At 43.5% G+C, this 17,561-nt stretch overlaps 1 protein-coding gene across 18 annotated transcripts in view; it reads left to right on the forward strand.

The window, feature by feature from the left end:
• The window catches only part of LOC143299177 (C-Jun-amino-terminal kinase-interacting protein 4-like), a 128,276-nt gene that overhangs the window by 73,862 nt on the left and 36,853 nt on the right, over positions 1 to 17,561 (forward strand). For 15 of the 18 annotated variants that reach the window (XM_076612319.1, XM_076612321.1, XM_076612322.1 and 12 more), the window contains one exon: positions 7,303 to 7,431. The exons of the other annotated variants lie outside the window; for them this stretch is intronic. In XM_076612319.1, coding sequence (XP_076468434.1) covers positions 7,303 to 7,431 — 129 coding nt within the window. The remainder of the gene's footprint in view (positions 1 to 7,302; positions 7,432 to 17,561) is intronic. 18 annotated transcript variants of the gene reach the window in all.

Here is a 17,561-nt window from a genome sequence, read left to right on the forward strand (position 1 = left end):
CACACACGCGTACGAAAACACACACACACACACACATTCAGCTAGCCATTCCTACACAGCAGTTTGTCTACATTCCAGCCTCCAAATCTCCATTAATATATATATATATATCCCCCAGACAACCCTTTCTTATCACCTTCGCGACTTCTTGCGACCTCCCCGAATCACGCTCCCCACCATCGCTCCCACTCCCTTCCCCCTAGCTCCCTCCCATCCCTGTCCACTTTTCTCACCCTCCATCCCATACCCTATTGACCCAGTGCCCCGTGGCAGGTGGCTGCTGCTGTGATTGCGTGTGTGTGGCAAGGGGTCGACAGTGCACACAGAGAGAGACAGAGAGAGAGAGAGAGAGAGAGAGCAAAACTACATTTACGAGGATAACAGATAAGAACTGGTGTGCCCTATTCTTTTCGTCGAGTCCTCGCCCTAAATAGGGCCTACACTGCACAATACTAAATGCTAAAGGGATCAGCTTGACGGTAATGAAAGTTATTAATAAAAAGATACAAAAATAAGTAACATTAATGCGAAAGAAAAAGGGAAAAGAAACACACATGTTAGGATATAAGAATGATGTTGTTGGGTTGGAAAGGGACAAGAGGAAGTGTGGCGTGGAGAGGGGTTGTAAAGAGAGAGAGAGAGAGAGAGAGAGAGAGAGAGAATTCTATGTGTCTAAATTCCCATGTGTAGTCTATCCTAGGCTTTCTCTTTTTGTCTGGATAGTTTGGGGAGATGTCTTGGGCCCCTAAGAGTAAGAGATGGGAAACACCTATTGTTGGATACACAGAAAGATGTAGTCTGTCCTGCAGTTACATGGAAGTGCCAAACTCTGGTAATGATGTTGGATGTATGTCTTCGAAATTGTTGGTGTCAGTAGAACAATGCTAACATCAAAATGATTTGAAAAGTCTAAACAGTTATGACACGGAAATGATGCGGGGTTTATGTGAATTATTGGTGTCAGCTAAACAACCATGACATCAAAATGATGTGGTGTGTCTGTCTGTGAATTTTTATTGTCAGCTGGACAGTGGTAACATCAAAATGATAGGGGGTGTCTGCATGTGAATTTTTCGTTTTGTGGAGTACCCTCGTTCTGACAGGCTAAATTATTATCTCTCTTCTTGAACACATCATTCTCAATTCTCAGATCTTGGAAGTTTCTTTGCGAAACATGATAATATTCCCACCCATTCGGTCTGGTACAAAATTCCAGACATGTCTGAGATAAACTTGAAACATATTGAAAAGCGAGCGTTCCCGAGGCTTTGTTCACCCCCCCACCCCCTCTGTCTGTCTCTCTCAGGTCATTTTTCTCTGCTGGGTGGTCACCCCCTAGTACTACCTCCCTACAGCCCTTCTCCCGCCTCAGCCCTCAAACACACTGCAGACTGGTACTTGCCATGGAGCTGCATCAAGGTTGGGAGCATGATGGTGTCAGATTTACGACCGACAACAGTGCATTAGAACGTGACTAATTGAAATTCAGGCCACAAATCAGGCTTTGTTTTCCTTCAGCTTGCTACCGTGTGCAATTCGTTACACACTCAGCGACAAATGTTATCTCCGAACCATCTGAGAACCCTTGTCTTGCACCTGGGAATTATTTTATACAGTGCCAACGTTACTGGAATAGAACAGCCCTGCTATATAGGACCCTCGTGGTCAGCAAGGTAATAAATAACATGAATTTAATTACTGTGTTAAAAAATCATGGTATTTGCAGGCACGCACACCACGCTTGCGCGCACGCACGCTTGTTAGCGAGAGAATTCATGAGTTATGCCTCCATGATTTATTAGAAAATAATTTCCACCAAGAATCGATCACACGCTGTTGACGTTGGCCAGCGTCTGTTTTCTCCGCTGTAAGCCGTCAATTATTCGACTGGGCGGGTCGGTAAATCGCATCACACAAGCCGGCCAGCTATGATCATTGGAAACTCCTTTCTCCTCAGACCCGAGGATTACATTAGACTGCATGCCGTCATGGTAACCTGCACGCCTGTCGATCTAGGACAGATTTCCGCGCAGCCCCCTCCAAAGCCTGAGTGGTTTCTGAAAGGGTCTCCTTGCTGGCTTTCCAACATTCTCTTGAGTCCACATATATTGAAATCTTTCAGCCAGGAAAGATGGTGGCTTTGAATGGTGTCACAGGTGCTGTGTCAGCAGTGGTCAGAGCCACAACCTGCTTGTTTCTGAATGGTTGAGGGTTGTCTGAAGTGGGCTGTGGCTGAGCTGTCTGACACTGTTGATGAGCTGGTCTTGTTTCCATGACACACCAAACACTGACATGGGTTACAGTATCTTTAATGTGTGTGTTTAATCTTCTGCTTCCACACACACACACACACACACACACACGCGTGCGGTGTGTTAATCGGGACTGACTGGAGTCACTGGTCTGAGCTGCGCGTTGCTGCAGTAACCGGCGAGCCGACGTGAAGATCAAAGGACTCAGGCTGAAGCACAACACTGTGTGCACGGAGAGAGGGTCAGTGGGACAGCTCTGGAAACTGTTCAGCGTGTCACTGGTGTCTGCAGCTATCGATCACTGCAGCTGTTGTCATTGATGATGATAATGATGATGATGATGCCACAGAAAGGGAGGGGAGAGGGATAGTCGTGATGGTGAGGGAGGGCGATGTTGGCGGGCGGGTGGGGGGTGGGGGATGAGATCCCTTTGTGCAGCAGTTTAGCAACCCCATATCCCTCTTAACAGTGCTTTCCCGACTGTGCTCCTTATGTTGGTTGTCTGTATTCAGGCAATCATCTGTAAACTACAAACATGTACAGATGCATGCGCGCGCGCGCGCGCGCGCGCGCGTGTGTGTGTGTGTGTGTGTGTGAACGCGTTAGTAACACGTTTTTGTGTATGCCAGTACTTGTTTTGATTTTATCTCAGACAAGCATGTGAAGAGATAGTGTGTGTATTAGCGTGCGTGCGCACACACACACTCACATACGCGCGCGCGCGCACACACACACACACACACATACACATGTACAGCTTGCTGCATGCTTAAAGCACCAGCGCGTGTCAGCAGGAGTCTGGAGAAAGAGTTGGCCACCACAGCTGGGCGTGCACTGAATGAGGCCTGGCTTGTGGACCCATATGTCCTTCAAGAAATGGTGGGGGAAATAAAGGAAAATGGAATAAATCTCGGAGGCATATTCCGAAGCGATCCCGTGCTCTGTCTCTGTCTGTCTCCCTCTCTCTGTCTCGCTCTCTGCAAAAAATCTTGGTACGACCTGCAAAATATCTTGGTACAACCCACCTCCCTCCCCCACTCACACACCGGTTTTAGTTGTATCGTGTGTAATGCTTTGTATCCCCCTCCCATTCTCTTTTCTTCCATGCCATGGCGCATGCATAAATCGGTTTATTTCTTTCCACATATACTTTATTGGGGATAACCAGAGACGATAAAGCACCGTGAGTTCCCACCCCGACCCCCCACCTCCTTCTCAAGCCTTTGGTTGACGATGATGTGACGATAACCAATCAGCGTTATCGTTCTTTCCGAGCTTGGTTGTAACCTGGACGCTGATTGGCGCACGAGACGAAGCGGAAACCAGCGCCTGACTGTCATGGGCATCGATTGTAATCTTTATTTTGCATGGTCGCTCCTTTTGTGAGGTGGGCAATGAGTTGCACCTGCACGTTGAATGCGACGATTTGTGGGTACTGACGGGCGCAATAGCCGAATGGTTAAAGACGCTGGGCTTTCAATCAGAGGGTCCCGGGTTCGGATCTAGGTAACAGCGCATAGTGGGAAAAGGGTGATTTTCCGATCTCCCACGTCAACATAATATCTCCCACGTCAACATAATTATATGCAGACCTGCTTGTGCCTGAACCCCCTTCGTGTGTATACGCAAGCAAAAGATCAAATACGCACGTTAAAGATTCCGTAATCCATGTCGGCGTTCGATGGGTTATGGAAACAAGAATATACCCAGCATGCACACCCCCGAAAACGGAGTATAGCTGCGTACATGGCTAGGTAAAAACGGTCATACACGTAAAAGCCCACTCGTGTACATACGAGTGAACGTGGGAGTTGCAGCCCACGAATGAAGCAGAAGAAGAAGTGGGTATTAAAAGAGGGGTATTTCTTTTGTTCTGAATAATAATGATAACACTACTACTACTGCTGCTAAAACTTTGAGAACAAACCACGACGGACCAAACTATTCAAAAACAGTATATGTCTGTCAGTTTGACAGTCTGTACGCCCCCACCTCTCTCTCTCTCTCTCTCTCTGTGTGTGTGTGTGTGTGTGTGTGTGTGTGTGTGTGTGTGTGTGTGTGAGAGAGAGAGAGAGAGAGATCCCCACCCCCCAAACCCCGTCCTCAAGGGCATGACAGAACATCACAGTATTACTTATCACGTGTAGGATCACAACTACCACGTGCATCACACAACAATACAATATTCTTTACCACACACACAGTATTCCTGACAACATGCATCACACAACAACAGAGTATTACTTACCACGTGCATCACACAACAACACAGTATAACTTATCACGTGTATCACACAACAACACAGTATTACCACGTGCGTCACACAACAACACAATATTCCTTACAATGTGTATCACACGTCAACACAGTGTTACTTACCACGTGCATGACAAAAAACACAGTTTTATTTACCACGTGCAGCACACAACAACACAGTATTACTTACCACGTGCATCACACAACAGTACAGTATTCATTACTACACACAACAACACAGTATTACCACATGCATCACACAACACCACAGTACTGATTACCACGTGTACCACACAACAACACAGTATTACTTACCATGTATATCAAACAACAACAGTATTACTTACCACGTGCATCACACAACAACACAGTATTACTTACCACGTGTATCAAACAACAACACAGTATTACCACATGCACCACACAACAACACAGTATTCCTTACAATGTACATCACACAACACCACAGTGTTCCTTACCACGTGCGTCGCACAACAGCACAGTATTACTTACCACGTGCATCACACAACAACACAGTATTAATTACCGTTTGCATCACACAACATCACAGTATTGCCACGTGCAGGATCATATAAATTAGCACTTGGTGGCGGTCAGGAACCTCATAATGCGACAGTGACTGACTTGCACGGCATTGATTTTCCGTCCTGTCCCTGGACTATGTCTCCAGGGAGAAGCTCTCTGGTTATGTCCCTGTCTGTGTGTCTCTCTAGCTGAGTTTTTTCGCCTGGTTCTGCCTGTCGAATCGCAGTCGTTTTCGTCCTGGAGTATGCTGTCTGTCTTTGTGACGTTGTTTGTTTGTGTTTCTGTTACCTTTAAAAAAAAAAAATTGCTGTTTCTGACACACCGTAGGAGTGTGTCTCTCTGTCTGCTCTGTTTCAGTGTGTGTGTGTGTGTGTGTGTGTGTGTGTGTGTGTGTGTGTGTGTGTGTGTGAGAGAGAGAGAGAGAGAGAGAGAGAGAGAGAGAGAGAGAGAGAGCATTTGCCCTTCTGTCTCTGTGTTTCTATCTTTTTTCTATATTTTTCTGTCTGTCTCTTATATCTCTCTGCATACCACTCCCACCATCCCCTCAATACCATCCTTTCTCTCTTTCTCTCTTCTTCTTTTTTTCCTCCTCCTCCTTCTCTGTCCCGGCTGTCTCTTCTTTCCCTTCTTTATTACCCAGATCTCGGCCCGTCGCCCACGCACTAACAATGAGTTCATTTGAGGGGAAGTCATGCAGTTTAAAAGGTGGAGTCAAACTTCACATAATCATTCAGTGACTATGTTGCGGTGGAAGGAGAAAGAGGGGACAGAGAAAGGAAATAAGAAGAAACAAAATGTTCCATACGAAGACTAAATTCACCAACAAATAATTGGGTGAGGGTGTCTTTTGGAAGTCGGCTGCCACCCAGCCGGTACACACACGCGTATATCCAGACACACACACGCGCGCACACATGAGAAAACCCGCACACCTTGACCCCCCCCCCCCACCCACACACACCTTAGCCCCCACACGCAGATCACCAGACTATGCATTAATGTGTAGTACACATCCACCAAGTATCTAGGATAGTGGGAGGGGGTTGGTCAGAAAAATTCAGTCAGGTCACTGATCGATACTTTTCCACGTTTCTCCCCGTCCAACTCCCCTCCAACCCCCCGAGCCCCCCCCCCCCCCCCCCCCCCCCCCCACGCCTGCTCTCTCCTTTAAACATGGACTACGAGAATAGGCTGGCTTGGAGAAGAAGAAGAAGAAGGAGGAGGAGGACGAAGGCAGCCATCGCCATGTGCCTTGAGCAGTTCTCCTTATATTAGAGAGAGGATGAAATAATTACACGAGTCAGGGCCAGGCCACACCCAAATCAATAACTGTCTGGAATGCTCAGGGAAGTTGAGTGTGGGAGGGGTTGGGGGGGGGGGGGGAGTGAATCTGTGTATGTGCAGAAGTAGTGGTAGTTGTTCGTGGTGTAGTACTTGTATGGATTAGGCGGGGGTGAGGAGGGGGAGCAAAGGTGAAAGAGGCGGGGTATTGGGTGGAGAGGACGATTTAAAAAAAAAAAGTATTCGTTGGCTTGTTTGAACTTTTTTTTTTTTCATTGTCTGTCCTTAACGCTTGGTGCAGGTGTACATTGAGGGGAAATAAGAAGGGTGAGAGTGATAATTGGAGAGAGAGAGAGAGAGATGGGGAGGGGAGGGGGGAAGGGAGAAAACACGGACGGTAAAAGGGTGGGGAGGAGGAGAAGGTGATTGTGTAGGCGGAAAACAGAATCTCATATCTTTTCTTGTGTCATCCTCTTGATTGACTGTTTGTCCCTTCCTCCCAGTCTCCCTCACCTCTCGTGCCTCTCCTCGACCCCAACGCACGTTACTTTTTCCGAGCCGTTGGTCACAATCATCATTATCATCTTCCATTTCCTCTGGAACTCCCTTCCCACTTTCCCCACCCATATTCTAATATGCGTTTTTTTAATTTTTTTTTTTTTTTTACTATGTTGTTTTAGGAAAGAGGATACAAATATTGACCGGTAATCTTCATGTCTCTTTCTTGTGCTGCCTGAAAACAATTTAGCATATAATTGTGTTGTAAGAACATTGCACTTGAAATTGTCTGCTTCCAATGAGAAAGGGAGGAATACATAATGACAACCTCTCTCTCTCTGTATATAAAAAGTATATGTATATATCATCTATACAGCGAGGTTTAAACCTCAAGACTCGCTTGTTAGTTGGCTTTCAGTCCGCGACATGTTATGATATGATGCTTGGTGCAACAATGGACACGAACAGGTGTGGCGGGCAAGAAGTCACCCAGGAGCAGCAGGAGGGACCTCAAGTCGACCCTGAGGTTGCCCTCGCGTTCCTCTGACCGCCGCCCCAGGTCCCGCAGCGGGCAGCGGATCACCATGATTGGCCGACGTAGGTGGTGCTTTGACCTGACTCATGGCCCTCGTCAAAGGCCTCGTGCTTGATTGCCTGTGACTCTTCTTGAGCCTGTGGCTCATTTCTTCTGTTCACACACTGCCTGGTCCTTGCTGAACCTTCTTGACTGTTAATCGACTGGATTTTCTTCTGACTGGATGGTGATTATTATCGCTCTGCTTTCTAGATTGCCAAATATACATCGTACCCTTGCCCAGTGCTTCGGAACTGTGTTCCTGGTTGTAAATATGGCTCAAGTTCCATTTCTAAAGTGTGTTCCAAAAACAGCCTTGACTTTTTTGTGGATAGTTTTTCCAGATCGTAAATACAGCATGTGGTCTGTATAAGCGGGCTTAGTTCCTTATAATAAATACTGCTTGTTTTTTTGTTTGTTTTTTGGACTGTCCCTCACATGGAATAACACCACTATTATATCTTCTTTGGATACTTTTGTATAACTTAATCGCACGCTGATTCCGTTTCTGGACTTTGCATGTTTGAGTACTAATTTTCCATGATGTTATTTCAGGTCTTATCTTTCTCTCAGGTTGATGTTTTGGCGTTCTCTTTCTCAAGATGTTTCTGATTCTCTGGCATTTGTATTACCGCAAACCGGAACTGTCACTGTGCTGCCTGAAGACTTCTCGGTTCTTGTGTTACTGGCATGACAACGTTCTGTGCTGATTCCTATCCTGTTGAAGAATATATTTTATTTCGTTTCGGTCTGGTCTACTGTAGAGAATATAAAAATGTGTTGGTTTCTTGTTGTATAAATGATGTATCAGGTCAGCAGTTTCAAGCCTTCATCAGGTAAGACATTGCTTTAAAAGATTAGAATGGATTACGTGTGTGGAATGCTGCACTGCACCCTCATTTGTATACCCCACCCACCCTCCCACATCTCTCCCACTCCTATCTTCTCCCTCTTTCGCACTTCTATGATTCAACCCGGGGCTTAGAAAAGTAGCTGATATGATGTTGCAGCACTTCCGGACCAGACCGTGCTTTCCTGTGACGAGAATCTTTTTTTCGATCAGACAACTTTGACTGGAGGGTAACACACACACACACACGCACACGCGCACGCGAGGGTGTCAGTCCGTCTCCTCTATGTCACCCCATATAGTACATTTTCTAGAGAAAGTTGTTTCTGATTCTGCAGTTGTTGCAATTCTTTGACGGTTCTCACAGTCCTTTGTGGGTTCCAGCAATTCTCTTAGTCTGATGGCCCTCCCAATCTTTTGTCGGTTCAGTCAATCCTTTGGAAGCTCCCTCAATCTTTTGACGGTCCTTGACTGTTCTCTTAGTGCTTGGACGGTTCCCTTTGACGGTTCTGTTCCCGCAATATTTTGGCGGTTCTCGCAGTCATTTGACGGTTCCCCCTGTCCTTTGACGGTTCCCGCAATCTTCTGATTGTTTCCTCAATCCCTTGACTGCTCTTTTAATGCTTTGACGGTTCTCGCAATATTTTGGCGGATCTCACAATCCTCTGACGGTTTCCTCAATCATTTAACGGTTCTTGCAATCCTTTGGCAGCTGTCTCAAACCCTTGACTGCTCTCTCAATCCTTGGACGGTTCCATCAGTTCTTTGACGGTTCCCGCAATAATTTGGCGGTTCTCACAGTCCTTTGGTGATTCTCTCAACCCTTTGACGGTTCGCACAATCGTTTGGCGATTCTCTCAGTGTTTTAATGTTTTTTTTAATTTTTTTTTTTATACTGTTCTGTAGTTCAGAGCAATAGAAAGCAGCGGAAATGTCATCGCAGCAGCACTTCCGGACCAGACTGTACTTTCCAGTGACGGAAGTACGTCTCTCTCTCTCTCTTTCTCTCTTTCTGAAAAAAAAAAAAGAAAAAAAAAGAGAGACAGTGCCGAGTTGAGGGAGATAGTGAAAGAGAAAAGAAACAAAAGACAAAACAAAACAAAATAAAACCACACACACACACACACACACACACACACACACACACACACACACACACACACACACACACACACACAAACAACAAAAAAAAAAACAAACAAAAAAAACAACAACAACAACAAAAAAAACAACACACACACACACACACACACACACACACACACACACACACACACACACACACACACACACACACAGCCTGCTTCTTGAAGATGATATTTGATATATGCAAAGTCTGTTCTGGCAAAGGGAGATAAAGTTTCGAGAATACCGAGATAATTCACAATGAACATGTTTCTGTGAGAACTTTGGGTCATTTCCATGAATATTCTGATGCGTTAACATTCCTTTCTTTAATAGCAGTTTGGATTTGAGCTGTAGAATTTTAGCAAAGTTTGTAATCAGCATTCTTTGCTTGACAGGAGTTCTCTTTATTTCTAAGCTCAACGGGAAGATTTCGGGCACTGATAAACGAGTTGAATAAATTGTTGCCAACTAGATTCCGAATCATGTCCATTTAGCCAGTACCCTATAGTAATTAGCTTAACATGGAATTCTGTCACTTGTATCAACTTCAGTGGCATCTGGAAACAGCCAGCAAATAAGAATTTAGTTGTACAATAACGAACTACAAACTGGTCTGTGTGGAACGCCAAACTGTCGGAGAGAAAAACAAACAAACAAACAAACAAAAACAAAACAAACAAACAAACAAACAAAAAGAACAGGAAGACATGATTAAGAATACGTGTGTTTTCTGTGAGGTAGGAAAGGCAAAATGAGTTTCAGGCCACTGGAAAATCATTTATGTTTTCGGAGGAACTGAGGCTCGAACACTTTTTTTCAAAGTCAACGAAAAGAACAGCCATTTTTTGGTGTTCTTGATTGAAAAGGACATCTGTCGGTTACTGTAAAAGGTGATACGAGACAGGAATGATCAGCTCTGATTCCAGAATTACTGAGGTGTATGAGTAAATGTCAGATGTAATTTGTTTTAGGTGAGAAACATACGTACGTTGGATTGCTCTGATGGTGTTTAAGGTATTCAAAGTACTAACAAGAATGATACTGAAAGATCAACAGGGTTCCCTGATTCGTACAAAGATTTATTATATTTTGCTCTTTCAAACTCGTTTGGTAAGACAGTTTTGCTTGTGCGAGTACTGTAAGTACATGTAACCTTTTTGTGCTGCAGTGAGTACTTCCAGTTTAAGAATTATAACAGGGAAGCCACCGATTTCACGTGTTGCAACCAAGCAAGTTGAACAGATTTCAGCCGATGAATAAATCATTGGAAAAAGAAGGCCGGCAGAGATTCACTCCCTAAGTCTCCCTGGGTGAATGAACCTCTTCGCAACCGTCTGAAGATGAGAAGTTAGTTCATCAGGAACTGTGTTTCTTTCACTCTTTCCCTTTCTCCTTCTCTCGTTGTGTCGCTGTTTCTTTCTCCCCATCTACCATTTCTCTCTCTGTCTGTTTGTCTCTGTTTCTGTCTCTCTGTCTGTCTGTCTCTCTTTTTCTCTATCTCGTCCCTCTCTCTATACATCTCTTGTCTTTCTCTCTCTTCCGCTCGCTATGTCGTTCACTCGCCCACTGTCTTGCTGTCTCTGTGTGTCTCTGTGTCTCTGTCTCTCTCTCTCTCTTCTACCCTCTCTCTCTTTCTTCTCCCTCTTTCTCTTCTCCCTCCCTCTTGGCTCTGTGTCGCTCACTCATTGTCGGTTGACATCTCTTCCTTCTGTCACCCTTCGCCTCACTTCGTCTGTTTGTGTCCGTGTCTCTCTCTGTCTAAAGGAGAGGGAAAAGACCGCCAGATTTTCTTGCTTGTTGACATTCCATACGTGCTCTCTCTCTCTGTCTGTCTGTCTGTCTCTGTCTGTCTGTCTGCCTGTCTCTCTCTCTCTCTCTCTCTCACACGCACACGCGCGCGCGTGCAGTCATATGTAAACACCCAACGTATACATGTATACATGCATAAACCACGCGCGCGCACTCACATAATATGCGTATGCATATGTACAAACACACACGCGACCGCACACACACACGCACGTTCACACGCACGCACATATCCGCGTAACAACATGCATGCGAGCGCACGCACACTCTGATCTCTCTCTCTCTCTCTCTGTGTCTGTGTGTGTTTCTGTCTCTGTTTCTCTTTCTCTTTCTGTCTCTGTCTTTGTCTTTGTCTCTCTCTCTTTCTCTCTCTCTCCGACAGACAGACAGACAAACAAGAGTGAAGAACAGACAAACAGACAAAAAACAACAACAAAAAAACAAACAAACAAAAAAACACACAAAAAACAAACAGACAAACAAAAAAAAAGAAGAAAAAAAAGAGAAGAAAAGTTCTGTTCAGCATAGTTATTCGTTCATCACAGCACACGTCAGATCGTGGCTTTGCATTGGCACGCCAATTCCATTGTCACACAGAATGAAACTGATGGTGCCGATTTCTCCCCATGGGGATGCAGAGCTCTCTTTCAGAATGAATAATATCTCCGCCTTCTGGAAAATCTGTGCAATGAATTTCCAATTTTCTGTCGCTCTCTTTGTTTATAAACCATTTTTCGTTTTCTTTCACGTAGTCTTTTTATCTCTTGTTTTATGCCTTGCTTGTCCATTCATCTTTATTTCTGGTTGTTTTTTTTTCAAGACCATCTTGAATATTTTTGGACGTTTTTGGACTTGATAACTGGTATTTTTACTTTGGTGTATTATTTTTTTCTTGCACCGAGGACGTGTGAGTTGCCCGCAGACATTTTTCGGTTTGGGTGTCTGTTATGTGTAATTTTGTATGTAATTTTTGTCTTCTGGATACTGATTTTTTTTAATCATCTGGCGAAAATTAGACGGAGTGACTAAGGCCACAGGCCGGTTTAGATATTAAGTAGTTCTTAATTTTCTTTTCTGGGTGCTTTATTCTTTCCTTTTCTTCGTGTACTGGGGATCTGATGGACCAGTATCGTCGGCTAGGATACGTGCAACAATCATACATGAATAAATGTACGGACGGAATGAGTAGTTTGAAATACAGTTCACTTTAGCTGACAACGACCCTGTAGCCGACATAATAACGTGTGTGAGAGAATGCAGTGATAGTTATAGATCCAAGGTCCAAGTGATTGATACTTCCAAGTGAGCGATACTTGGTGCCATTGTTTTGCTACATGTTAAGTAAATTTGAATCAAGGAAGTCTGGATTATACACAGTGAAACACACAGACAGAGACAGACAGACAGATTCTCTCTCTCTCTCTCTCTCTCTCTCTCTCTCTCTCTCTCTCTCTCACGTATGAAGCAGAAAACTTAAGAGGAAAAACCGAAAACCCAAACAAGAGAGTAGAAAGGGAAGATGAAGGAAAAAAGAATCACCTAATGTACTGTTTTTCCTCCTCCTCTGTCCCATCCTTCTCACTCCCCTTCCCCCTTCTGCTCCTGCTACTCCTCCCGATTCTTCTTCCTCTCGTCGACTTCTCTTAAGAATTCTTGGTCAAAACAATAGCACACCATCCCAAAACAGCATCCTTATGGAGGATAAAGCTGGTCATTGTAGCCGGATCTTTTGATGTAAACCATCCTTCGTCACAAAACCTTGTTATTAAGGGAAACGGGCTCGGGGTCTTTGAGTGTAAGTAATCATGTGAAATTGTTGATCCGAATTAGATATTCTGTATGATAAGTAATGTGCTGTAATCTTTTTGTGTGATAGTTTTTTTTACTGCTTTTTTTCCCCCTCGGTATATTTAGAACAGATCAGCGGAGTTTGCATTTTGCGATCCCGTGTTTAGTGGTAGGTATAATCATGGATTAGGCAAGTCCTTCCATCTGTCTTTCTCTCTCTACACATTGCGCACCGCCAAATCTGTGTTTTGTGCGACAGTATCGTGCTGTCATACAGATGACGATGTTTTAGAACGCCAGGCTAATTTTTAGCATCAGGATGGTAAAGACTCAGGCAGGCGACTGGATCCGTATAGCATACATGATAAATCATGCTTTTCTGATTGCTGGGATGAGATGGATATGCAATGTCGGTGTGAAAATGTTAGCGTTGTCAACAGCTGTTATTTTCGGCACTGTCGCCCTGTGTCGTATTTTATCGCGCGTGCTAGAGAGGGAGAGAGGCAGACAGCTAACTGGCTAGCTTTGCCGAAAAGAAACACGTTTACTTCGTGATAATAAGCTTTCCTTATGAACAGTCCATGGGGACCTCTGTTGAATGGGAACACGTACGCACGCAGAGAGAGACAGACAGACACACACACACACTCTCTCTCTCTCTCACACTGTAAAACAATGTTTTTATCATCAAAATCACACGCACAAAACAACAACAAAAACAACAACAAAATTCGAATATATGATCCGGTAAAAAACAAACAAACCAAACAAACAAAAAAACCAAAAACAACATTAGCCGTCACATGGTTCTGATTCCTATGTACTCTGTTTTTGTAGTTTTTTTTCCTCCGGGAAAGATCAACCGCAGAATGAAATTTATGTGGCTTGAAAGAAAGGTCATATTCGACAGAAAAGTAATAAATTTATCGTTTTTTGTCTCGCTTACGAGAGTCGGGTTTCCAAAAAACAAATTTGAAAACAAAAGTAACTTGTTCTCACATTGATCTTTTCTCTCTCTCTCTCTCTCTCTCTCTCTCTCTCTCTCTCTTTTTTTTTTTTTTTTTTTTTAAGTATAAAATTTATTACAAGAGAGGCTATTTGATCACGTTTTTCCATATGCTGTGAAGCAGAAAAACGAATAAGGAACAGAACATAACGTCAAGCCAATTAATAATCAATAATGCAATCATACAAACCACAGCCTTTTTTCTTCTGAGATCCACGCTCTTGTCATGAATCTTATCCTTAATCAATCACTGACATAGCAGTTATTCGGTTCATTCCATTTTTCAATCGCTCTCCTTTCATGAAATTGAATTTTCTTGTCTCACTTCCCTAACCTGATTAAAATCTCTCACAGAGAGAGAGAGAGAGAGAGAGAGAGAGAGAGGGGGGGGGGAGGGAGGCGATTAACTCAATGTCCTCATAATTGGAAAAGACACTCAACTCTTTTATTATTTAATATTTTATGAAGAATTTGATTAATATTCCTGTTAGTTCACGCTTCTGTGTGGGTGTTTTTGTGCGCGTATGCGCTTGCATGACAGTGGCAATGTGTCCATGTGCGTGTAGGCAAAAATAGATAAACGAGTAAATGAATCTCTCTCTGTCTCTCTGTCTCTCTCTCTGTCTCTCTCTCTCACTCTGTATATATATATATATATATATATATATATATATATATATATATATATATATATATGTGTGTGTGTGTGTGTGTGTGTGTGCTCGCGCGCGCCATTATTTCTTTTATCAAAATATGTTTTGTTCTCTCGTGTTTTTTCCCCTCATTCTCTACTTTATCCTTCATGGGCTGCTTTGGGAAGGCACGGGGTTGTGATTTTTACCTGCTATGACTAAAAACACCACTAAAGATGATTGGCGTCCCTTGATCACGTGCTGCAGGGGATAACCCTTCGTGGGACGAAACTGCAGTCATATCAGGCATGCCATTAGCTTTCCCCCACAGAGATGATTCAAATGACCCCCAAAAGCAGTTTTTAAAGGGATGCCATTTTACATTTAATTTTTCTTTGGGGTGGAAAGGGTTCTTTAGCTCTCTCTCTCTCTCTCTCTCTGTCTCTCTCTCTCTCTCTGTGTCTCTCTCTCCTCTCCCCTCTCTCTCTCTTTATTTGCCAGAACCCATTTCTCACTCTCAACGGTGATGAAAAAGGGTATCCAGACACCCAAATTACGAGTAACAACATCAACAACACCACCACCAGCAACAGAAACAACAACAACAACAACAAACACACACACAGACACAGACACACAGACACACACACACACACACACAACGAAAGAGCCGAACAGGAAGTGCCAGAGACAGAAAGATGGTTGGGAACCGGACACCGAGCTGAACGTTCAGCACAGTGGGGCAGGAGCACAGTGGCGGGAAGGAGAGGCTGGCCAAGAGAGGATCACGGGAGTCGGCTGCCATGATGTCACGTGACCTGACTGTCGGCCTTATCTCAGCGAAAGCGACAAGGGCAACGGCTTCCGCGCTGGTTCCGTTTCCGGCGGCTGTCCTCAGTTTTCCTTTCCACCTTTTATTTCTTTGTCAAATATACCGTTGTCTTTCGCCACTGCAGGGAATGATTTGATTAAAAATTTTTTCTTTCTTTCTGTCTCCTCCCTTCATGCATCTTCGAGCCAACTTTAATATCTATCTGTCTATCTATCTATAATTTTTAATCCTGATCAACACACACACACACACACACACACACACGCGCGCGTACACACACACACACACTCTCTCTCTACCCGCTCTCTCTGTCTCAGTCTATCTCTTTCATTGTGTGTGTGTGTGTCTGTAGGTGTGTCTGTGTCTGTGTGTCTGTGCGCACGCCAGCGGCTCAAGATCGGTTTTGTCAGGTGGTCACATCAAAGTGCTTTGTGAACACATTTTTGGGTGTTGCTCTTCTCTGCTCTTTCTTTTCTTCCAGCGTATGTTTGTTGTATTGCTCTTTGTTTTTAAGTTGTATTGTTTGTGTCGCAGTGCGTCCTTTGTTCCTTGGCATAGTGCCGTCCATTTTCCTTGCATTTGCACGTTTTATCGTCAATTTTTTGCATGTATATTTCTTGCTTTGTATTTTTTCTTACTTTTCAGTGGATGAAAGGCTTTTCTCAGGAAAACAAACCTCCGGATTCGGTTTGCGAATATTGTTTTTCTTGATTTCTTCGTTGTACTTATATAACTGCATGCGGTTTCATTTCACTATCGTTTTGTCGTTTAACATATTTGTGATACTAGTAGTACGTGTCTGTTGTTTGACTGTCACTGTCTCTTTATCTGGCAGTTGTTTTTCTCTCCTGTCTGCTTCATTCTATATCTGTCACTGTCTGAAAGTCTCTTTTGTCGTGCGTGTGTGCACGTGCGTTCGTATATTTATTTCTTTCTCCCCTAACTTTGTTTCTTTTTCTTTTTCTGTTTTAATTTTCGTTTCTGTTGTTGTTAATAATTGCAGACAGTTTGGCTGATACATACATACGATACTTGTGCGCGCAAGGGTTTTCATGTGGTTTCTGTTGGCACCAGTTCAGTTCACAGAGAGAGAAAGAGAGTGTGAGAGTGCGTGTGAGGATGCAAATGTTAGCACGCGTGTGCCTGTGAGTGCATTATTATTCAGGTAATGGTAATGGTAACCATAGTTTATGTCTTTTGCGCTTTTCATTGAAATACAATAATGCTGAAGGCTTTTCACTTGAATAAAATGTAACAAACGGAAAACATTGTACATAAGAATCATGATCACAGGTAAAAAAAAAAAAAAGAAAACAACTATCCAGTGCGAACAACACACATTCACTTCGACCATAAACACTCACCATCGTCCATGCAATCATTATACCAAACACCCACCCATATACAGCCAGATGAATGCACGCGCGCATGTACATGTATGTGTTATATATATATATATATATTTTTTTTTTCATTCATGCGAACATATATATACACATAGCATAAATATATACATAGATATGTACATTTACATAGATACACATATAGATTCATACTGTAGATATGCATACATAAATTTTTATTGCTTTAATTTTTCTTTTTAAAGAAATAAGCAGCAAATGACCACAAACACACTACATGTCCGTCATCTTAGATACAAGCTCACTGTAAGACTCCTGGATAAAAACAGAAATTGGTGGGGAGAAGAATGGGATTCAGTAATTAAGCTGGAACATGCAGGTGTTTAGTTGGGTTTTTTTTAAGGCATGGGCAGTTTCTATATGACGTATATTGAATGGGAGGTTGAAGAATCTTATGCATGGATCGGTTTTGGTGTGTTTTCTGTTACTGTTTCTGTTTGAGAAAATCTGTCTTGATGCGGCTTGACTTTGTGAGTGACTGTCTTGGATTAACCAACATCAAACACCATGCAGCCGTGTGCTCTTTACACTGATCGTTGTGTCTGTTGTTTCTGTTTGATAACACGAGTATTGCACTTAGTTTCTACCAGTTTCCTACTGCACTGACCATTGCGGTCTGAGAATGGCTTGTGGTAAACGTGGCATGGTTCCGCACTTGCACGAAATGATGATCATTGTCTCTGCACA

The sequence above is a fragment of the Babylonia areolata genome, chromosome 24 (genome assembly GCF_041734735.1).
Source record: "Babylonia areolata isolate BAREFJ2019XMU chromosome 24, ASM4173473v1, whole genome shotgun sequence".
Taxonomy (NCBI): domain Eukaryota; kingdom Metazoa; phylum Mollusca; class Gastropoda; order Neogastropoda; family Buccinidae; genus Babylonia; species Babylonia areolata.